Here is a 24,638-nt window from a genome sequence, read left to right as displayed (position 1 = left end):
CTGTTATGAAGCCCAAATGGCTTTATGGAGTTCAAATATGGGGCTCAGCTGCTCCTTCTAATATCGACATCATTCAGCGCTTCGAGAATAAGATGCTCAGAATGATCGTTGATGCTCCGTGGTATGTCCCCAATTCTGTTATAAGAAACGATCTGCAGATGCCTACAGTCAGAGAGGAAATTCTTCGATTCGCCATAAAACATCGAGAAAAACTTTCTGTGCATCCTAATGCATTAGCGTCAAATTTAGTCAAGATAAAAGCAAGGAGACGCCTTAAAAGGGAAAGATTACTTGATTTTGCCAACATGTGAGATTTTTCTTTGTTTGTTAAGTCGCGTTTTTTTATTGAAGGCATACCAATGGGTATGTGCTTTTCATGTCATTTCATTCTAATATTGTCAAAAAAATTACTTATTGTATATAATACAGATTGTAATAAAAATGAGGGAGTCAAAAAAAAAAAAAAAAAAAATTAAAGAGAAAATCGCATTAATTTTTCGCATTAATGCTATAAATCAATTTATATCAAATTTTGCGGGTCAAGTCTACCTTTTTATCAACAAATAGATAAAATTTTGAATATAAAATGATTCAAACACACAAATTACAGATTTGACCTCTCACCAGCGACAATTAATGTGAATCATATTAAAATTTTAATGTGGAAGTGTAATAACACAGTTAAAAGGTGAATAAAAAATATTTGTGAAATATTACATTTAAAAAGGATAGAAAAGTGATTTAATTTTGCTCACTTTCAAAACAAGTTTTATGAAATCTTGATCAAGTTGATTTTGTGAATGAATTTGATGGTTTTGTGCAGTGAAATCATGTTAACAAGAACGACAAAAATCCTTAAGTATCCGAAGAAATAGTTGCAACAGCAGTTAGCAGCTGATAAGGACAAAATCTCCTGGAAAAGGCTGCAAAGATTTCCAGATTCCGAAGACCACTTTTTCTGACAGAATGGTAAATAGCGCAAAAACTCCTGGAGAAAGACAAATAGGAGCCTCTACAGAACTCCCAAAGCAAGTGGAAAACGATTTGGCCGGATGGGGAATTGGAATGTGCTAAAAATTGCATCCGCTTTGAAACTATAACTGCTGGACAGCGCGAGGCATCTGTGAAATTTACAGAACCTCTTTTTGGTTGGACGTCCAGGAAGTTCTTGGTAATTAGCGTTCCTCAACTGTTACCCGGACATAAAGAAGGGATTTGCATAACCATCACATGTGCAAGTATACAGAGAAAACCCTCAACATTTGATTTTCTACATATTTTGTCATTAATATCACTATGTCCAACTTTCCAAAAGTTTTTGTCCAACTTTCCAAAATTTTGTCTATCTTTTCAAAATGTGTTATTTTATAATTTTCGTGAATTTTCCGATTATTCGGTTGCAATATTTAATAACAACTGTTAAGATTCTGTTAAAATATTTGTCAAAGAATCCCATGATACAAATAATGGTAAAAAATAATTATTTATTCAGTTTAAAAAAGCATTTGAAATTGATTTTTTTTCTTAAGTGTCTCGCTTTCCACCATTCACCGTACGCATATTAATAATATTTTGCTTATATTTAAAATTTCTAGCGACAGATATTATTGCATACTTATTTTGAATTTTCATAAGAGACCAGTGAAGCTACTTTAGGAAAAGAGAGTTTTTTTTTAAAATTTATTGTAGTTTGTAACAATTGAAACTGCGTTTGAAAGTCGGTAAGAGACCAAAAGTACGAGTACAACAACTAATTCAGCACTTTAGAAGTGTCTTCATTTTTTTATTAAACTTGATTCTCTCTTTGGCTTCAAAATCCTTTAAAATTAAAACATTTTGTATTCTTGGGTAAGGTTTTTAATGTTTGCTAACATTACAGCAATGTTTGTTTTGCAACAAACTTGGCTATTTTGTCCAGGACCTTTTCCGTTATTATTATATAATAATAATAATTTATTGATTGATGCCCAAGTTACATAATATAACAAACAGGACTATACAATATAGTAGACTCTCGCTAATTCGGCTCTTTCAAGATCTGGCTACTTTTTAATACGGGTAGCAGTTACATTTGAAAAAAGTTTGTTGTCATTTTTCAAGTGCGACTATGATTATCAATTGAATGAAATATGCCTAAAATTGGCATGGTTTGTCTTAGTTTTGATGTGATTGATGAACAGGCCAAAATTTTCACAAAACAGTCTCTCACGGACAATTTTTTTTTCTTTGACATGAAAAACAACACAAAAGTGAGGTTATGTCAAAGATTGTCAAAAACCAGTTGTAAACTGTGTGAGCTTATTGTAGATGTGATTCTTTCATTGCACATTCAGTTTGTGCAAGCTTGAAAAATATTTTTACATCAAAGAAATGCAAAATTGCTTAAAAATTACTCAACTGCGGCCTATTTGAGTCAAATTATTTCCTGTTTATCAACTTTAAGATTTTTAAGTTTTACTTTTTAGTGGTGGATCAAATCGGTAGATTACAATAGATGTGAATATGAGGGAGAGATCGAATCTAAAATGAAGTTTCCTGGAAAATGTGCGAAGAAGCCATGTCTTCGATGTGCGATCGATGAATGTGTGTCAAGTTTGTGAAATTTCTTTCACCCAGAAAAGCGGCCTTCTTCAACCCAAAAGATTTTTACATAAATATAAACCCTAATAACCCCTCTCCCTCCTGTGATAGTCATTTTCAGAAAAGTGATATTAATTGTGCAAAATCGTATGAAGTATAACACATCAAAATTACAATTTTAGACCTGTTTTTAATGTTTGCTTTCTGAAACCAGGAAAAGGAGCTAGACCCCCAATTTTTTCAGGAAAGGTAGGATTTAAGGCTAGCGAGGCTAGCTTTTACAATATATAGTCATATGTGAGATTCATAAAGGAATATAGGAGAAATATGAAGTGTTTGAAGGTAGCGTATGTGCGAACGATCAAAGCTTTCCCCTAATAAATTTGAGCATATTTGCTCCATTTCATTGTCATAACCGAACTTATAAAATGTCAAAAAAATCTTTTCAAATTACACTGCCGTTCGAATTAAAAATCTCTACTAAAATTACCGTAGTCCGAAAAATACGGAATTAGGCAGTCGGGCACTTCCACTTCCAAAGACTTCCAAGCACTTCATTTCAACCGTACACCACTTCCAATTTCAACCCTAATATCTCCCCCTTGATTTTTCCGGAAAACGCACATTGCACAAAAGGGACAACATGTTGTTTATGTCTGAGCAAGAGCAAGAGGGAGCATCCCTCCCACTGACAGCTGCACTTGGGTAAATAAATAAATTACGCTGCCCAGGAAGTGGTCATAAAATCATTGAAAAATTGTCCTGACGCCGTGGAAAAGATGATGAAAGTGCAATTAGATGGTCTGCTCCAATGGGGTGTGTGATAATTTGGGCATGAGATGATTCCCTGGGTGCGTGAGAAGTTCGCTGAACGTCGTGCCAGGTGGCTGGCATCGCGAAAACGAGAGGACACAGCCAGCAATCCAGGAGCCATTGACAAACAAAATGACAATAAAAGGTGAGTTCGTAGAAAATGGTCAGGCAATGGAATCCTTAATCTGGTGGATTTTGTGGCATTTCAGTGGGCTGAGTGACGATGTTGCTACCAGGGATAAATCCCTTGGACTTCCTGCTACCAAACATCCCGGAGATCCAGACACTGATGATGATATTCAGCTGAGGATTCTCACCACAAGGGGAGCCTCTGTGGAAGTGTCAGTGGCACGTGGAAGCAATGGCAATGCAGTCAAGAAGGAAGCATTGAAGCAACTGGCCCTGGGAGCTCATTCTCTGCCTTTCTATGCTGCCAATCTGGACACAGTTCTGCACAGGTACAAACTCGTGCGAACTGAACATCGTCTGGTGCTGCCTTCCCATGAAAATCTCGAAAAGGCTGGCCTGCATGACGGCGAGGAACTCCTTTTGACTGCCAAGAGATCCTCTCCGACACACTCAGCTCCTGAAATCCTCAAAGGACCAACTCTGGCCGAAGTCGTAGCTGCCACCAGAGACATTCCCGCCACTCAGCCCAGTCCACCTGCCGTCAACATCTACGACATGGTCCTCCAGACTGATCTGCAATACGACATCCGGAAGATCCTCATATCCCTCGCTCAGAGCTCAGCCTATGTCATAGGAGCGGGCCCATTTGCAGATCGCCTGATTGGGATTCTCAAGCAGAGGCTCCTCAATCGACGTCGTCATGAGGCCAGTGCTCTGGATAGTCTACTGGCAATGGGATTCGCTCCCTCGAAGGTTCATCGAGCTCTCAAATTAAAAAAGTATGTCAATCTTCATCACAAGTTACGATATAAACCTCATAATTGTCCTTTTTTGTCTTAAAATAGCAATGTCTATTCAGCTGCCCTGGAGTGGCTGATTGAGAATCCCAGTGTATCAGGACAGAATTCTCTGGATACACCAGTATCACCATCACCAATGACTTCCTCCCTCACTCTCAGCACTGGCACCTTTACGTCCCGACGCGACAAAATTGAGATTCTGCTGGAGATTGTGCGTTTGCACGCCCAGCGAGATCTTCCAGCGCCCCCGGAAACCGTCACGAAGATCATCGAGATGGGCTTTGCGGAGTCCGAGGTGCGCGAGGCACTCAAACGGACACAGAACAATCAGGCGGCGGCCTGTGAATGGCTCGTGGGCAGTCGCAGCCGGAGTTTGACTGATTTGCGAGATGGTCTGCCGGTGGACTCACCAGTTCTGCAGGCGCTTCTCACATCGCCTCAAGTACAAATAAGTTTGGGCAACCCGAAGATGTTTGTGGGTGAGTATTATATCAGAAAGAAAACAGTGTTTATGGTGCTATTCCAATAAGAAATGAGGAAATCTTTCTCTTGAACATTTTTTCTTAGCACTTTACTGTTCTCAAGTGCTTCTGCATTATCGACTTTTCTTTGTGTTGGGTCCTATCTCGATTGTATTTTACAGTTCTCATTTGTGTTTCAAAGTCACGAAACAGTCGTAAAAGGAACCAATATAAAGAAAAATCGATAATGCAGAAGCACTTGAGAACAGTAAAGTGCTAAAAAACATGTTAATTCTTAATTGGAACAGCATTATTATTTCTGACTACTTTTTAACTCCTCAAAATATCTACCTGCCATTCCCTTGGAGACCACTTTTCTCAACATATCTTCGCGTTACACACAATTTTAGAGAAATGATGACACTCAGTTTTTCCGTCTGGCCGTTATCAAATCTAAAGACCAAACGATTAGAGATAGCGACTTAACACCTTCGGGGACCTCCCTCATAAGTCACCCCAAAAGTCATTAACATGGCCTTAATTTTTCCCAGTTTTTTTAGAACTTGCTTAGATAAACATTTCGTTCATGACGAAAATATCATTGACTGATTCTTGATAATGGTTTTTAAGGGCTCTAGAAAGTGTATTTCTAAGCCGAATGTAAGGTAACGTTTGGGCTAGTTGGAAAGGTCTTGGAATTTATGACAAGTCTCGATGGATTCCAACTAGATATCAACCTTATCAATCAGTAATGAACCGATAAAAAATTTTATTCGAAATTCAATTTTATTTTTTCTAATCTATTTTAGGCCATATTTTTAGTGATTTAGGGGGAACTGGGGCAGTAGTAAACTGGGGTAGTTGTAAACACTGTATTTTTTTTAATTAATTTTAATACTCCAGAGGATAAAACCCATAAGCATTCATAGATACCATGGGGATGTATGTCCACAGATGAATTGGTCAATAAAATCCTAATACTTTAAAAATAAAAATCATTTTTCCTGAAAATGTTGATATTTCGATTATTTTGGTCATTTGGATTTCCACCTGGAAATTAAAAACTGTGTAAAATAATCGAAATGTAGCAATACCAGTTCTTTTCTACATCTTTTAGGATTATATAATATTTATGCATTTACAAGAGAAATTGAGATTCACATTATTTCAAAAGAATTAATATTTGTTCAGAAAACAGCATTTGGGGTAGATGTAAACAGGCAATTTCAATTTCACAAAATGAGTAGGTAAAAGAGTGGGAAATTTGATCTTCATGCGAAATGTCTAATTCATTGACTAAAAAACAAATTGGTCGCGCTGTGTTCAATAAGAAGTCACATGATGTCAAAATATGGGGAAACTCCATTGAAAAATGCCTTTGATATGCATGCTTTTAGTTTTTTTGCTATTTTAATTATTCTTTGTAAAAAGTGTCATGATTTTTTGAAAAATATACAGTCTTTATATATCTCTTAAGTAATTAAAATAATCGAAAGTGGTGCAAAGTTAATTTCAAGGGTGGAAAAAAGGGTGTTTACATCCTCCCCAGAAAGTGTTTACTTCTACCCAAGGTATTTTGTGAAAAGAGAAAAATGCACAGTGACACAAATTTTATTTTTATGGAAAACTCAATTGTTTTCCAGCATCCGCATTACCTTCGATGTATTGCCTATACCCAAGGGTAAAACATTAGCTAGGAAAGATTTTCCAAAAAATTACGGTGTCCTTGGAAAATCACCTCAAATTCGCATCTATCGAAAATGGTTACATGTGCCCCAGTCTCCCCTATAAACTTCGCGAAATTCAGATATGCCCAGTTCATTTAAAGGTAATTTCATGAAGAAAGCATAACAGAATTTCGCAGGATGTATAGTGGGGTCCAGGTCGACATCCCAAAAGCTCAAATCTGGTCTCGAATAAGTCGAAATACCGAATAAATAAAATCCTAAATGGGCCAAAATCCTGAAAAGCTCTTAATTCCTAAAAACGAAAATTTCGAATGGGTTTAAATCACGAATTGGTCGAAATCCCAAATAGCCAATTTTCCGAAGAGCCATATTTTACACAAGCATCAACCAATAAATAAATGGAATTGCAGCTATATAAGCAAAGCGTTATGCGTTTCGGGTCTCAGTCCAATTAGAGTCCAACATTTAGCTTTTTAATTATTGGATCTGAAGTTGGGAGACGTTTGACCCATTCGGGATTTTGGACAACTCGGGAATTTGGCTTTACGGAATTTCGATTCATTCGAGATTTAATTATTCGGTATTTTGGGTTTTCAAAATTTTGAACCATTCGGGATTTTGGCATTCAGGATATTGGCTGGCATCAGTAGGTATATCGATTCTACTCGGTTGTGAAGAATAACTGGAAATTACTCTATTTTGAATTTTTGAAGGTCACATTTTTGAATTTTTGAAGGATCAATTTGGCGGACCTATTTTTCAACATATTTCCTTACATTTGATTTGTTTTGGAAAGTTTCAAAATTTCCACCCCGACTGCATCGATGTTAATTGGTAATAAATCAGTTAAGAACCGAAAACTGATTCATTTTTTTAGGAAATTATTTATTTACTTGACCTCCTTGACCTTATGTTTGTTAAACGGTGAGAGATCTCAATTTCCGATCTTCGATGACCCCCGACAAGTGGGCATTTATTTCGGACGATCTTTTTTCCTTTTTTCCACTAATCCCTTCCAAAATCATGTTTTTTGTTTTATTTCGAAAACGTCACTATAGATTTCCTTTATTTTCCGATTTGTTTTGGAGGTAGCCTAGACAAACATTTCGAAAAAATCTTTCGGAATATTCTCGAAAGATCGGAAAATTCTATCTAAAGTGTTTGTACCACAGTACGACTCCAATGAGTCAACACATTTGTTTCTTATATACCCTATATACCTGATATACATATTTTAAGGTATTAATTGCTGTAGTTACTATTTCACTCGTTAAAAATTGTCTCTGATGATTACTTAATAAAATTTGTTAAAAAGTTTAACATTAAACCCGGAATTTTACATAATTTTTCACGGTGTTTAAAATTTTCTGGGGTTGACTCTATCGGAGTCGTACTTTACATAGTATATTATAGTTGATAGGATTGCTTAAAATAATTTTTTAATTGAAATTGGACATTTCTGTAAAACGACCACAAGTATTTTAATCAACAATAGGGAAATCCGGATGTCGTCGGGAAGAGACAATCACTCAGGGAAACACATCAACTATCTCCAGAGCTTTCGGCTCGGTCTCCAAGCCTTCATCAGAGGTCAAGCCTTGCAATCTTTCTCTGTGCTAACAAAGAGAAATCCCAGAAAAACCCAAGACGAAGAAGATATGAAATTGTACCAACAATGAGAAAAAAGAGGGTGCGATTAGCATTTTTTCCTCAGAAATTTAACACTTTATGGGTGTAAAAATATATTAACATTTTTAATGTTAATTTTACACCTTATTAAGGGTAAAATTAACATGAACAAGGGTACCTTTAACCCATAATACACCTAAAAAGGGTAATATTTACACTGGTTTTGGATCAATACTGCAGGGTAAAATAAACATTTCCGGAATGTTATTTTAACTTTTTCGGATTTCTCTCAGTGAAGTTATACAAAAATTGTAAAAGACAGTGTAAGGATAGTGCCCCCGTTCCCTCTTATGCCCTGTTATAATCCTGACCAAAGCCCTGAACGAGTCTCAGAGAAAAATTGCAAGACTTGACCACTGATGAAGGCTTGGAGACCGCGCCGAAAGCTCTGGAGATAGTTGATGTGTTTCCCTGAGTGACTATCTCTTCCCGACGACTTCTGGATTTCCCTATTGTTGATTGCAATTAACGTCGGCTTATTCTCACATCAAGTATTTTAATTGGCCATAAAACATGCTAAACTGACATTAACCACTTTATAGCCTATTAAAAAAAAATCATCTGTATTTCTTCTTTTCTGATAACAGCCTACCTCTCTATGCTGGACAACTACTCGTCCATGAGCATGTGGCTCAGTGATACAGATACTTCGGGTGTTTTGGGACACATTCTGCGAACATACCACGAGGAGAAGCACATTGTGGCCATCAATCAATTCAGCAATCTCATCTAAAAATGTCAATTACTTAATTCGCAGGAGCGAAATTATTTCCAAATCCGTGCAATGCTTTTAGTTGAAAAAGAAAACAAAAATCATGGGTGAGTTTTCTTCAATCAAAAAAAAAATCTTGCTGAAAATTGCTTCCCAAATGATTTTCCTTCCCTCCAAAAGATAAATATTTTGAGCATGAAGTAAATTTCTAGTCAAAATGTACCAAAATGAAAGCTCCCCAAATCTTGTTAGATCTCTATTTGATTAGGCTAAGAAATTGTTAGTGAAAAAAAAGAAAAAAAATATTTGTCACAAATCAATGCTTAAAGTCGGTTGTGCAACGAATAATTCCTCCCTCATTCACATTGAACTTTTCTTTAAGCTCTGCGGACAGACACTTTTTTGCTCACATACTTTAAGAAAGGAACTTTTACCAAAAGCTGGGGCAGAACTTCAGCCAATTTTGGGGAAATGGATTGTCAAAAAATAGTTCAATATTAATTTGTTTCTCTTCATATTTTGCAAGGAGGTACTGTCGAGCATCTGGAGGAAGATCCGCCCTTTTATAATTTTAGGTCACGCCTTTTAAGATAATGTGATTTATTTAAAACCCCATTTTTAATCAGAAAGTATTAATTATTGGCCATAAAATGGTTTAGGATTCTTGAGAATTTTTAAATTTTATTTGACTAAAATTGGCTTAAAAATATCCATTTGAGAAGTTGACCTTTTTCAAAAACAATTTGAAATAATTTAGAAAGCTTTGGCAATTTTTGAGAATGAATTTTTTAAATTTACAGAGGTCGGTCAAAATATGTTAGGGTAACTGTGCCAAATTCCGGCCAGCTTGCAATTTCGGCCACCTTTTTTGTTCCTCGAATTTCCATGAACTTTTAGATTTTACGTACTCTAGAGATTATACAATGCAAAAGAATAACAAAAGATGAAGCTTCGATAAACGAGATGACATGAAAATGATATTGGAAGAATTCCCAAAGGGAAAAGAACTATGAGAATGAAGGTGGCCGAAATAGGGCACCAAAGCTATGTCTACATTTTTATTCTTTTTAAAATGTATTAAGAATGATTTTAGAGTAAATAAAGACGATAAACGGTTTACAAGTTTCCAAGCAACACTCCTTAAGAAGAAGGAATAAAAATAATCAATTTTTATTAAAAAATATTACATTTCAAACTTGAGATTTTGACGCTTGCATGCAACTATGCCGAAATTTGGCACACTTACCCTATTACATTTCAAACTTAAGACTTTGACGATTGCATGCAACTATGCCGAAATTTGGCACACTTAACCTAATACTTTTAAAAAATATTCTATCAGAACAGACTTTAAATGTTTTGCCTAATTTATTGTGTAGAAATAAGTGATTTTATTAAATTTAAGCATCATCCATATTAAGTAAAATATTTCATTTCATAAAACATTTCCGTCCCATCGCGCGTTCTGATTGGCTGAAGCTTGAACACAGTCAAATTCTGGCCAATCAGAGTTCACAATGGTATTCAAATATTCATTTTCAAGTGGATAAGACTTTGCTGAAACGATTTGCCTCATCTCTGTATCAAATTATATTTGTGAAGAGTTCCGCAAATTTCTGGCCTTGAGTGTCTGTTCCGAGCTGAAGAAAAGATGTAGCTTTAGCCGCGCCAAAGACAGAATTATTGAAGTAAAATATTTAAGGAAAAAAATAGTATTAACAGAAAAAAAGAAGATTAAACATTCAGTAGGAGAAAATCTCGAGTATTAGGAGTAGTGTTCTAAAAAAAAAGAGAACAATTTACTTGCACAAATTTTGTATTTTTTCGTTTACTTATTAAACAAAATAAAGATATTTCTATGATCTCACAAAAAAAAAACAAATTGAGTTTTTAAATTACTGATTACTACCTTCGAACGCAGTACCTTGGCCTGCTCTGGAACTATACTTGAACATACAAAAAATCTGACCATCTAGTTTTAGAACACGGCGAGGAGAGGACTGAGGAAAACAGTCGAGATACTAACCAACACAAAGACATGTCGATAATGCAGAAACACTTCAGAACAGTGAAATGCTAAAAAAATTTACAGGATAAAGATTTTCTTTTTTTAGTTAGATAGTCAGATCTGCAGGGGAATTCTGTAATTTTCGTGGCATTGTCACGCGTAAGTTCAAAACTTGACAATGCCATTCAACCTTTTTTTGTCATATCATATGAGTTCGAAAATGCAATTAATTGATATTTTAATGAAATCCTTTTACTTGATGATTTTATGAAAATACAGTTACGTCTTGGTTGATTTATTTAACAAAATTCATTGTCATTTGAATTGAGCCAGACATCCCAAATACAGTGGCGACAATATAAATAGCACAATTTCGGACACTGTGATATATGCTTTGTTTTTCCAAAAATTATGCTTTTAAGTGATGAAAGTAATAATAATAAATGAACTTGCATATAAATACATTTTGAATATGAAGAAAAAACCTGAAAGTTCTATCAATAAATTTAGTACGATCAAAAAATTCTTGAAATGGCACATATTGAGAAGACAATATAAATAGCACACCCTATAAGAAGTGATAGTTTTCGGCTTCTACTACAATTAACAACTTACAAATTCTATTTGAAAATTAAATTTGGATTAATTATTACTTAGTTAAGTGACTTTTTGAAAAAATGAGCACTTGACAACGAAATATCATAAAAGAAATCAGGATTTGACACTATTCTAATGTCATTGTATTTCATATAGTATGGATATTTACTTAAAACTATTCAAAATTAGTCACATTCGAGAGATTTATCTCGTGATCAATCTTTTTCCTTTAAATTCAACAGGATTGAGGTCCTTAGTCCGTCCCGGCCATTCCAGAAGGTCAATTTTGTTCTGATTGAACCACTTTTTAAAACTCTTGGCAGTGTGTTTGGGATTATTAACTTGGTTAAAACTTAAAAACAAAAAGCAAATTCTTTTCAATATTGAAGTACATGTCTTATCCAAAGATATCCTTGTAAACAAATTGGTTTATATTGCCTGATATTCCATTTACAAACCACTAAGTTACCGCTAAGTTTTACGTTCTTAGTTATGTATCAAGGACAAAATTCATGACTTTTGGGACATCTAATATTTTGGTGTGTCATATCCTGTGATATTAAACAGGAATACATCTGTTCAAAGAATATTATTCCAGAATTACAGGTCCTTTTGCATATGCTTTTTAACAAAAATCAAACAATATTTACGGTTTCGTTTGAATACTAACATTCTACGTCTGGCAACACTTCTAAACCGGGTATTTTTACATATTTGACTTTTAGTAATGCTCACATTACTTCAAATTTTGTTCAATTTGTTTCTTTATTTTCGGTACGGCAGCAAATAAATTCAGTTTTACTATAAGAACAATGGCAGAATCTTCTCTAGAAATCGTAATTCTTTCTCGAAATTTTCGAGTTTTTGCCTGATTTGTAAGTTTGATCATAAAAATTATTGAATTGATGGTTATCTTTTTTGAACAATATAATTAAAAAAAAATTCTTAGTTCGTTATCCTAAACTTTTTTACGTAAAGCCTGGAAATCTGCACCAAAGGCTCTATTTACATGATTTTTCAGTTCTCATAACTTTATTTTACGAAAATTTGTGGCATTAATGGCTATAAATTAATGATCAATAATACAGAAATATAATGAATTTTAAAATAAAAATAAATTTCAGGTAATATTTTCAGAGAAAATGAAGGTGTGCTATTTAAATTGGCCGCGCGTATTATACCTAAACTCATAAAATGACAAAACACATGGGTTTAATAGGTACAAATATTAAATAATTATCATTTTTATTTATAATGGGCATTATATTAGATGAGCACATATATTCTGTCAGTAGAAGAGGTCTAAAGTTTGGAGTGGTATATCTCAGCTCCTGATGAACATAATTGGATGAGTGAACTATTGTCGGAAAGCTTGGTTCATTAGCTTTTAGAATCTGGTATACTTAATCTGCTATGGATAAACTATGGTCATCCAGAACCATTTCTGTCGAAGAAGACACATTTTGCAACATCTTTTTTGGCCATCTTCTGCTGGGACCAGGAGTGACCCACGATTCTCGCACATGGACTGTTTGTTAGAGAAACCCAAAGGGTATAATTTGTGGAAGAAACTTTTTTCTTGGACATCTTACTTTTTTTTATTCATCGACTTTTGCAAGAATTTTGAAGTGTTAAACGCAAGGAAAAAATTGCAGAAACCCTGAAAGAGTGGTTTCTGGAGGGGAAGGATAGACGTAGGGATGAAATTTATGTGATATTTGGATTCCTTGGATCAACTTATGGGGGAGTACTTAGAACATTCCAAGTCGATATCTCCATTAGTTTGTCCAAAAAATGAGATAGAAGGATTTCTGTCATTTTTTCTATGCGTGTAAAATGTTTAAATTCTTGCAAAAGTCGCTGAATAGAAAAAGCAAGATGTCCATAAAAAAAGTTTCTTCCACAAATTGTACCATTTGAGTTCCTCTAACGAACAGTCCATGTGCGAGAAAAGTGGGTCACTCCTGGTCCCAGAAGTAGATGGCCAAAAAAGACGTTGCAAAATGTGTCTTCCTCGACATAAATGGTTCTGGATTACCATGGTTTATCCATAACAGATTAAGTATACCAGATTCTAAAAGCTAATGAACCAAGCTTTCCAACAATAGTTTACTCATCCAATTATATTCATCAGGAGCTGAGATATACCACTCCAAACTTTCAACCTCTTCTACTGACAGAATATATGTGCTCATCTAATATTTCTAAAAAATAAAGCATGATCAGGTATAAAGATTGCTAGGGGAGACTGGGGCAAAGTCACAAATTGAAAATTCAATATCTTCCAAGATAAAAGAGATAGCGGCTTAAAATTTTTTTCCATAGATAGCCTCCATAGACCTTCTTCAATGTCGTGTTTCTTAGAATTCGAACAAGGATTTCAGAAAATAAAAGATATTGAAATTTTTAGCACTATTTTTAAAATATTTTCCTTGCAACAGATATCAATTTTTACCTATTTATTTTCCAAAACTGATGCACTCGTAAGTATTTCCTAAACGATTTGGATTCTTTGAATACGAATCCGCCATCTATTTTAGAATTTTACAAAATCCAGCAGAAATCCTTTTATTAAAAATGGCCATTTGGGGTAAAAAGTAACAAAAGGTATACAGCAAAAAGTAACAAAAAAGCGAAGCAATTTCTGATGTCTCACGACGGCGAAAAGAAACGTCATTTCCATGTTTTGCCGCTTGTTGTTTCCATTGGTCAAACGATTAGCAGTCTCTTGTGTGTGGTTTTTTTTAAATAGCTTGAAAAGCATTTTTCTCGTTCAAATAGAGAAAATTGTGTTTTACAAAGATGTAGAGGAATAAATTTTCTATAAAAATATGTCACTTGGCTAGTTTTTAAATTTACGAAAGCCCGTAATAAAGCAAATCAAAATATGATAATATCCCATACCTGGTACTATTTGCCTCAGCATTTTTAATAATAATAATAATAATATTTATTAATCACAAAAATAGGGTCATTCCTTTTATGTCCAACGCACAATAACTTTTGTTTAGTAAACATGTTTTTGAGATTTCAGTGAGAGTGAGTGAGATCTAAATCTAGTCATCTCGCTCATTTTCATAGAAATTTTGAAAACATGTTTACAAAGCAAAAGTTATTGTGCGCTGGACATTACAATTGTGACAAGATAAATAAATAAAAAAAATTAAAAGAAATAACAAAAACAACAAAAGTTAAGAAAATAGAAAAAAAATAAAGAGTTTCTAGGAATCACTTTTGAGAATGGTCACAAAATTACCTTTTAGAAAACAACTCGATAAATGTATTTCCTTACACAATAGAGGAAAATTATTTTCACAAAGTTGTAGAGCAGTAAATTTCCTATAAAACTGCACTAATCAGAAATTTCTGGGAGACTAGGGTAGCTTTTAAAAAAATAAAATATCCGTTTTGTGACTTTTTACCCCAGTCTCCGCTATTGTATCATAAAACATCAAAATAGGAAAATCGCTGAAGGTGTGCTATTTATCTTGTCGCCACTGTAAGACAAGAGCAGACGTACGCATCAGTTTCGACTGAACTCCTCACTGAGCATTGAAGAGTCTCCGCAGAGTAAATAATTTCGTGTTTTGACCTTGTTCCTAACATTACTGCAGTGAGACTTGGCGAGCTTAGCTGAGGACCTAGTACTTTACCTTTTTCGAAATTTCCTTGACGATTTTTAACCGCTGAAAATTGATTTGTTTTCACTGTTTGAAAAATCGCTGTTCAATTGAAACACCTTTCTTGCAAAAACAATCATCTCCTTTATTCGGTCTTACAAAATACTCTTCACAGGAAAAAAAGTTTTCATAATTCATTCGCATTCGAAATTCGAAATTGAGGAGAGAAAATATTCGATCGTTTTCTTATACCGAAAAAACACATTCAATATGAATGTTTCGTTTGGGAAGGATATATTTATTATCTCTCTCTTTCTCTTTGTAAATTACTAAAACCTAGTTCTCCTTTTATTATCTTTATCAGTTATTTACATCAGGTGCTTTGTTAACTCGTTGATCGTTCGCGATATTTTTAATTTGAAGATTTTACAAAATGCTGCTCTTTTTTTGTGCCATTAAAAATAAATGTAATTTTCGTAAAAGTGAAACATGAATGAAACCCGGAAAACAAAAACGAAACATAGAAACACAAAATGGGAATATTTTGATGAAAATGCACCGCTGAAAACGCTCGATGGAAAGTTTGAAAAAAAAAAAACAAAAAGGAAAGAAAAGATGAAAAATTAATTATTACCTTCGGACGGACGTGGAGGAAGTGGAATATTCCTCTTTTCTGCCTCAGTCTCCATATTGGAGCGGACTTGCTTGAGGACACTGTGAGTCTTGAGTATTTGTGTTTGGATATCTCGTTCAATTTGCTCTTTATGCTTATTTGACTGCTTCAAACGCTGAACTGTCTCCTCCAATTGACGCTTCGTGCGCACCAGACGCTTTTTCAGCTCAATATTCTCCTCCTTGATCACCTGACAATTGTTTTTGTGATCACAAAGGGACTCTCCACTTGCATCACTCTTTCGCATTTCGACCGTTGATGCTGAACTCAATCTCGCTGGCTTGGTTTCTCCTGCAGATTTCTTGCCTCCTGCATCACTACTGGATACCCTTGCTACATCACTATCGATGCCCAAATCCGGAGAAGAATTATCCAAGCGGCCTCCATCATCTGAAGATCTCTCACGACTCTCTTCTCTTTTGACCGTTGCTTTTACCAATTGATTCTGCAGCGTTGCCGTTAGACTCTCCAGATGGGCAATTCTTCCATTGAGATCCACCTTCTCTCTCGCCAGTCCACTACAGCGCTCCTGCAGATCCTTGAGAGCAGCCTCCATCTGTCCACATTCATTCACAGCCCGACTCCGTTCCAGTACAGCTCGACTTGCCTGCATTGTGGCATCATCCAGACACTTCTGAACATCCCTGGATTTCCTCTCATACTCAGCCAATAGGGCACGTAGTTCAATTTCCGCCTCGGACATACCATCGATAGTGGCCTGAGCATCATCCAGACGTCGCCTGAGAACATCCAGCTCCTCCCTCTTCTGCTGAAATGTGCTGCGTGAGACAAAGTCACGATTCAGAATCTCCTGATACTCCAAATCCTTACGCTGCAATTGACCCTCCAATTCCACTTCTAACTCCTTTCGCATCTTTTCCATTCGGAAATTCACCTCTTTGATATGCTTCTCCCTCATATACTCAGCATCTTTTGTCATCTCTTGCATCTTTAGCTCCAGCACACGAACATCCACAGCTGCCCGATCTCTCTCCTTCATCAGACTCTCCAGATTCTCTCTTTTCTCCTCCAATTCACTCTCAAGTCGCTCAATTTGCTCCCTAACGCCCTCCTGAGCTCCAAGACTTCCCCGGAGATGCTCCACTTCCTCCTGAAGCTTCCCATTAATCACCTTTTGAGCCTCAAGATCCTTCTGAGCCGCCTGAAGTTGATCAGTAACTCGTAGACGTTCCTCCTTCAATTGATTCTCCCTCTCAACGAATGCCATCTGCAATTCTAGCAATTTATTCTCCTTCTCCGTGGCCAGTGTCTCAAGTTGGGCAATCTTCTCAGCAGCCAGGGTCTTTTTGACCGGTGTCACAGCCGTTGCATCTTCATCCGTGGAACTATTGTACGGTTTTCCCTGAACAACTTTCGTAACACGTTCATCGAGACCAATTCTGGCTGCTGATACATTCCTATCAGGCTCTGACCATGATTCTGACTCTGAATGACCATCAACACGATGAGAACGCTTCTTGGCCTCAGCCACTTGCTCCTTGCGCTTATACGTCTTCTCCAACTCAGTCCTCAGTGTCAGAATTTCAGCTTTCAGCGCCTCAATCACCTTAGCACTTTCCACACGTTCCACATGTTCCACACTCTCACGCATGCTACAATTCCCAGGTAGATTCTCCTTGTTGCTCAACACACTCTCGGGGAAACTCTCATCGAGAATACCCGATATACCGGTCATCTGCATGAGACTCTGCTCACTGAGGGTTATCCCGAGATTGAGGGAGCTGTTGTTGATGCTGCGCGACAGATCGAGACTCCGATCGATGGCTTTTCGCATGGCATGTCGACGATCAGCACAGAGAGCACCGAGGACATCCTTGTGCTTCAACAGTGAATCCAGGAAGCCAGCCAATTCCTCCAGGCGCAGTGTCAGTATTGAACATACCTCAGCACATTCCTTTCGCCATTTATTGGCATTCTCAGCATCAGTCTGAGCCATCTTCAGCTCCTGCTTCAGTTCACTCACTGTCTTTTCATTAACATCCGGATTGAGGCTGAAAATATTTCCGACAAACATTGGAACATGATAAGACATCCTCTTAAATATCGCCCTTTTGCAATCGAAGAGACATAAGTCATATTTAAAAAAATCCAATGTGACTTTTAATTTAGTTAATAATCTTTTTAAAAATTGATTCAAAAATGCATCTATTTAAATCAAATTATTTTAGTATTTTTTTTTCGTAAGTTCCATTATGCCCAACGCACAATAACATTTCTTTTGTAAACATGTTTTCGAAACTGCCTATGAGAGTGAAATAAAATTTTCATTATTGTTAGCACGTGTTTTGACGCATAAAAAATGACCAACTTTTGGAAAACATTTTTTTTTAAATCCATTCGCAAAAAGAAAAATGAAAAAAGAACCTTGGTTTTCCGAACATACCTTCATCCCAATGGTAAAACCCCCCGTTGGTATTTGAATTGACATCATAGATGTCTCTCTAAGCGGCGCCGATTCCCTCTAACCTGTGACTTACGTATTCAGGAGGGGTATCGTGAAATGCATATTAGTATTGAGAGTTAGTTCATGTTCGATCGTAGTAGGGAGCAGATCAATAGAAGCAATGCTGAAGATTCTGGAGAAACCTATGGCGTCCAAGGCGCTCATTCAAAAGATGATTTGAGGGCTTCCGCCTTTTAATCTTATTAATGATTTACGTTCGTTTCTAATTGTTTTCTTATTAGAATAATTAGCTTGTTCATTTATGAACCTATTTGTGTAATGTATAAAAAATAAAGTGAAACCGAGCCAGAATCAAAAGACAGATTCATTACATTTATGCCCAGCGCGCAATAACTTTTGTTTGTAAACATATTTTCAATATTTCCTATAAGTGTGAGCGAGATGACTAGATCAAGATCTCACACATTCTCATTAATATGTCAAAAACATGTTTACAAAATAAAAATTATTCTGCTCTGGGCATTATTCAGTAACTCCTGATTTTTATTTGGATTAGTAGCAGTGAATATTTGATCAAGTACCACCGTCGAAATTTGTTTTGTACCAGTCACAATTATATTTCAGCTGTACATTTTTTATTGTGCAAACTCAACCGAGAGAGCGGTATAGGCACTATACAGTGGCTTATTTCACTGCCGGAGTTTAAAAAAAAATAAAGATTGGATTCGAAAGACAAAGAAAATGCATTTAATAAAAGAGATTTGGATTTTTCAAGAAGTACCAAGTCTGGAATGAAGATAATCACTAGAGTCTCTTTTTTGATGAAACTACGTTTAACAGTTTTTCGAGATAAAACGCTGTGGCTCCTCTCGGACAAAATTTTTGACTCATCAAAAATTTTTCTATGTTTTCAAGGATATTAACACTGTATTATCATGATTATCCTTCCAAGTGATTTATTTGATTTAAATTTATTACCAACTTAGCCATAAATTATCTGAGGACCCTTACAACTCCCATAAAATACCTTGCGATGAAATGCTAGGTTAATCTTAAATTGAACAATTCGAATATCCTGAATTGTTGTTTTCTTAATATCATTGGCCTGTGGAACCAATACCAGCCGAAATTCCAAGTCTTATGATTACGTAAACACTATATTGTGTTATGAATTATTAATTTTCGTAATTTACTGTGGTCAGCTATGACTTACGACCATTCCATGCTGTCGTATCCTCAAAAATCTAATAAAGCCTCTAACGAGAAAGTCCCACATTTTTCTCCAATTTCTCATAGTTTCCTTTATGCAAATTTGAAGAAAATAATTGTCAACACATTAAATAATAATTGACATTACACTAAAATTTTGTTATTTTTGAAATACTCAAAATGGAATACTCAAGTTTATGAAAAATTCAAAAAAGTTTTTAAAAAATCAGGTTTTTCACAAACCATTTTATTATTTTGGCCGCCACTGTGTGTAATTTTCACCAATGAATCCTTTGGATACAAATTACAACACTGAGAAAAAATGGGGGTGCGATTAACTTTTTTTCCTCATAACTGTGACACTTTTAAGTGTAAAAATATATCAACATATTTTAATGTTAATTTTACACCTTTTTAAGGGTAAAATTAACACGAAAAGGGGTAATTTTAACCACTAATACACCTAAAAAGCATAATATTTACACCGATTTCGGATCAACACTGCAAGGTAAAATTAACATTTCCGGAATGTTATTTTAACTTTTTCGGATTTCATTCAGTTAAGGTATGCAAAGTAGCCTTAAGAATTTCGATTTTGAATTGAAAAACTTTTTTTCTACTAAGGTTCCGAATGTTATTAACATTTTTCTACTTTTTTAAATCTTTTTTAAATAAAACAATTTTTGGAATATCATTTTCGAAATGCATAACGTGAAATACCATCAAATTTGCAGTGAAGAACGACAGAATTCAGCATTGCATTTACCAAAATTCGAAAAAATTAAATTATTGCAATTTTTCTTATAGACTAGGGGGAACCGGAGCACCACCAAACACTAATTTTTATTTCTTTACTACTTGGACTATCTCGACCATTCCTTCAGTGGACAAGCATCCCTATAGTGCCTATAAATTCCTATAGGTCTTATCTTCTGAAGTCGAATATTCGATTAAAAAATCGCAGTGTTTGGTGGTACCCCGTGTTTGGTGGTGCCCCAGTTTTCCCTATGGTAAAACTCTGAGTTGTGCTATATTTTATAATTAATAAAAAAAAGTCAAAGAGCTAATCAAATGTTTAATTTTCTTTTAAAAAATCGGTAAATAGTTAAATTAATTAGATCTTATCCGAATCTATAAGAAATTGAAATTTGCAAAAATAAAACGCGATTCGTCATTTCGATTGCAAAAGTGCGATTTTGAAGTAACATCAAAAATGCATTGGAATTCACAAAAAAAAGTTTAGAATGAAATGTCTTCAAAATATAAAAAAAAAAACAGAAAATTAAACTTACCACAATTTCTGCCTCAAAGCGTCTAATTTTCTTTGCAAGTACACATTCCTCTCAACTGCCTCATTGTACTGTGCATCCGTGAATTGACTGTGCAGCTGATCCATCTCAGCCACCTTGACAGGACTCTCAATCTCCCCACAGACACCATTTCTCTCACTGAGTAACTGCGTAAGACGTTCAATTTCTCGATTCTTATCCCAAAGATCCTTGTTGATTAATCTCTGGAGATTTGTTGTCTTTCTTTTCACTTCAGTCTTCAAATCGTAAATTTCGGCATTTTTCTGCTCCATTGTGCGCAGGATTTCAGCACGGAGATTCGTGATTTCAACGTCTTTGCTCTCCAGCTGAGACCTAATTGTCTCTATGTCCTCAGGCTTCTTTTGATTATTAAGATCACCGTTCTTTGTAATTTTCAAAGCACAATTGTTCTCGTTAATTTTGCGAATTAATTTTAAAAAAATCAGGAAATAAAGAATAACTTAAAGACACTTACCTCACGATTTCTGGCTTGTTCATATTCCTCCTGAAGATCCTTGTAATTTTTCACCAGTTTCTGAATAGCCTACAATAGGGAAATTACACATTTGTTCAAACTTGATTCATTTTCTGCTATTTTTAAATAAATATATGGAGGTCAAATTAAAATCTGGTTTTTCATTTATGAGTTGGTCTTTAAATGAATCACAGCAAAGTGTTCCAAATAAAATCGCTGTCTTAAATAAACTTTCGTTATGTTAAGCAAATAAATAATTTTTTGTGGTGCAGTTTCTGGACTCACAAGTGAATTTGCCTTATCCTCTTCTAATTCCTCGTGATTTACTAGACTTTTCACTTAATTCTCCATGTTTTGACGAAAGATATTTATTTAATATTAGGTTAGATTCTTAACAATCTCACCTACTATAATCCTAACAAAATTCCATGTCCTCCGATCACGCCCAAACTTCGCTAAAACGTGTTTTGATACTTCCTGATCACGAATATATCGCTCCTTGGAAATTACAAGGGGCCAACTCACTTTTTGGCGATTTTGAGGTTTTAATGCACTCAGACAGAGAATTTAATAAAATTTCAGACGATATGAGTCAATAAATTTCGTTATTAGAAAAGTTTTTCAAAATTTTACTCTTTATGATTGCTTGCGCGGTTTTGTTTGAAGTCAAGGGACACAAAATAGATTTATCGTTCAAATTTTTGTGAAACAAGGGACTAACTCAAGCAAGTTGATCCCGACCACAGGTGGCGCTGCGATAGCGTCAAAATTCATCAAAATTTAAACTAATTTTTCTCAAAAACGCCTTTGTGCAAGTTAATCAAATTTTAGAGTATTGTAGTCTAGGCTATGGGGGTTTCCAAAAAGGGCGTGGGTTCGCTGAGGTTATAAAAGAACCAAAGATATGAGGGGTCAAAGTTCACGAAATTCAAAAATTAATATCTCCGGTGCTATTTGACCGAATTTGATGAGTGAGGCCTCAAACGAAAGATCTCTTTGTCTAGGCTTATCACTAGCTTTTAATAATTAATGAAAAAATCAACTCGTCCCACACTACCCCTGTCCCAAACCTCCCCGGTCTTCCCTATTATAAAAAATCTAATGGGATATCAATACGGAGAAATTCTGAATAAAGAATCACAGCTAATTATATTGCAACAATTGTGCTATTTTTAAAGTTTCACTAAAAGAATAAAAGCCAACTGTCTTATGAACTCCAGAGTGTTTAAATGTACCACAACAATTTATCAATTCACGATGGTTTGTTTAGGAATTTCTCAAATTTCCCAATAGCGAAAATTTCCCCATGAGATTTATTTGCTGTGAGAGCATAGTTTGAGCATGTTATTCATGTGTGGGGATCTTTTGATGTATATTTCAGTCCTGTTACATCTCCCAAATTAGACACACCAGCAACGGGGAAAATTGGTAGGGGGAACAGGAGAGATGTGTGTGAGATAAAAATATTGGAGGGAAAAAAATAGAAAATTGCAACTTACCGCACGAGCATCTTCATGGGCTTGAGTCTTCTCTTGAAGACGTGCAACAAGATCCTGTTGATCGCACATTTTCTCAGCCAATTGCTCTCGCGCTTCAAACAACTGCACTTTGAGTTCCTGCAAAGAGGAGTGTGTTTCAGTACATAATTTACACTATTCTAATGAATACCTTCTTTTTCTCTCAATTAAATCATGTAAACAAAATCCATCGGGAAATGGTTTTCCTCAGGCTTAAAATGCTCTCAAATAATGAAAAATCCAATGTTTTGAGACATTCTTGTTTAAATTTTGTTGAGAAAATGTTGAAAAGGGAAGTAGGTAATATGTTTATTTTTGGGGAACATTTTCTGTTATAGAAGTTCTAATTTAAAAATCATCTCCCCTTTTTCTCGTAAAAATCCTCTTACAAATATAATTGTGCTCTTCAATGACAAATTCTTCATCTGTCTCATTCTCAGCTTCAGCTACATCATCCTCATTTGGCCAGGATAATTCTTTTGACTGATCCTCACCCAAAAAGTAATTCAATTGAGAAAATTTCTCATATGACACTGAATTTTCGAGACTCTTTTGTCCATTAATGAGACAACTTTTGGAATTTCCTCTAAAATTTTCCAGTTGAGTAAGCAATTGATTTTCCCGCTTCTTGAAATTCTTCGACAAAAGGACATATTCTTTCTTCAAACAAATATCAAAGAAAACAACTTTATAAGAAAGATTTCCATTAAAAAACAAAAGCCCACAAAAACTAAAACCAAAAGAAAGAAGAAAATTTCACTAACCTCAGTCATTTTCGTAGTCTTTTCGAGACTCTCAATCTTCTCTCGCAATTGTGCATTTTGTGCTGAAAGTTGTTCTGTTTTGCTCTCAAATTCCTTTATCTTGAGACCCTTCTCTTGATGCATCGCCTCCAACTGAGCCATGGCTTCCTTCATATCCTCATTGCTACGATTCAGCTGATCAACTTTCCCCTGAAGCTCCTTCATTCTCATCTCAGCATCACCATCAGAATACCTTCTCATACCACCACAATCACCCTCCACGAGGGAAATGAGATTATTTTTCGGTGATGATGGTCCATAAATCTTCTGCATCTCACTGATCTCCAACTCAAGCAAATCAATTCGACTCCTCAATTCACTCTCAGTCGCTTTTGTATCTTCTTCCATCTTTTTCTGCATATCTTCCATGTATTTCATGACATTGGCTGCTTGCGTCAGAAGTTCATTCTTCTCCTGCAGTTCCTTCTTCTGCGCCTCAATCTCCACCTTCAAACACAATCAACAAATGAATTTCCTTGCTTAGTTTGACATGGAAATGAGCTGGAAAAATTGCTATATCTAGTAATTAAGTTAAAATCTTCTGTAGCTTTTGTATCATATAATTTTAGTCTGCTTATTAAAATAATTATTAAATTATTCAACTATTTTGTTCCAAATAGCGTTTCAAAATTCCAGGGTTTTTCAAATTTCGAAATACTGGGATTTGCGGCAAACACTAAGAGAAAAACTTATTAAAAAACTGAGAAATGGATTGAAAGGAGAATGGTTAAATCCGGTCCCGGAATCGCCACGCACGGGACCTATGTCAATGGATAGACATTGGTATAGGTAAGAACTTTTGTTCTGGTACCAATGTTCTAAACCTAAACTATGGAGGAAAAATTCTAGAGCATAAAAACAATTTCTTAGAAGGAAGAATGGTCAAAAGTATATAGGGACATCGATTCATCTTTATACAGCGTTGAGAGTAGGCTCATTTCACAGATACTGGTATAAGATTAAAACAATTCTCGGGACCCAGGACGATAAACGCTGGGAGTCCTTGTAAAAAAGCCTCTATCTTTCTGATAAATCACTATTTTGACAACAAATTACGCAAGAACTGCTAAAGCGATCTTTATGAAATTCTGTAATAGGGTCAGTGTATCACTTAAATTTTTTATCCATG

The 24,638-nt window shown here is 35.4% G+C and overlaps 2 protein-coding genes across 4 annotated transcripts in view; one reads left to right on the top strand and one right to left on the bottom strand.

Moving 5' to 3' along the window:
- Nucleotides 1-3,228: 3,228 nt before the first annotated feature.
- Nucleotides 3,229-10,277, top strand: LOC129803573 (ubiquitin-associated domain-containing protein 1). Its single transcript, XM_055850254.1, has 4 exons — nt 3,229-3,538; nt 3,603-4,301; nt 4,368-4,801; nt 8,748-10,277. Exons 1-4 carry the CDS (start codon nt 3,420-3,422, stop codon nt 8,891-8,893), a joined length of 1,398 nt encoding a protein of 465 aa, XP_055706229.1. The 5' UTR covers nt 3,229-3,419; the 3' UTR covers nt 8,894-10,277.
- Nucleotides 10,278-15,217: 4,940 nt separating this feature from the next.
- Nucleotides 15,218-24,638, bottom strand: part of LOC129803557 (centrosomin) — a 37,001-nt gene continuing 27,580 nt past the window's right edge. For all 3 annotated transcript variants that reach the window (XM_055850210.1, XM_055850209.1, XM_055850208.1), the window contains 5 exons: nt 23,471-23,956; nt 22,689-22,805; nt 21,190-21,258; nt 20,697-21,097; nt 15,218-17,782 (listed from right to left, as the gene is read on the bottom strand). In XM_055850210.1, the coding sequence (XP_055706185.1) occupies nt 15,721-17,782; nt 20,697-21,097; nt 21,190-21,258; nt 22,689-22,805; nt 23,471-23,956 (3,135 nt within the window). In that variant the 3' untranslated portion in view covers nt 15,218-15,720. The remainder of the gene's footprint in view (nt 17,783-20,696; nt 21,098-21,189; nt 21,259-22,688; nt 22,806-23,470; nt 23,957-24,638) is intronic.

This window comes from Phlebotomus papatasi, chromosome 2, assembly GCF_024763615.1.
Source record: "Phlebotomus papatasi isolate M1 chromosome 2, Ppap_2.1, whole genome shotgun sequence".
NCBI lineage: Eukaryota > Metazoa > Arthropoda > Insecta > Diptera > Psychodidae > Phlebotomus > Phlebotomus papatasi.
Note: the sequence above shows the minus strand (reverse complement) of the source record. Positions and strands in the feature narration are given on the sequence as shown.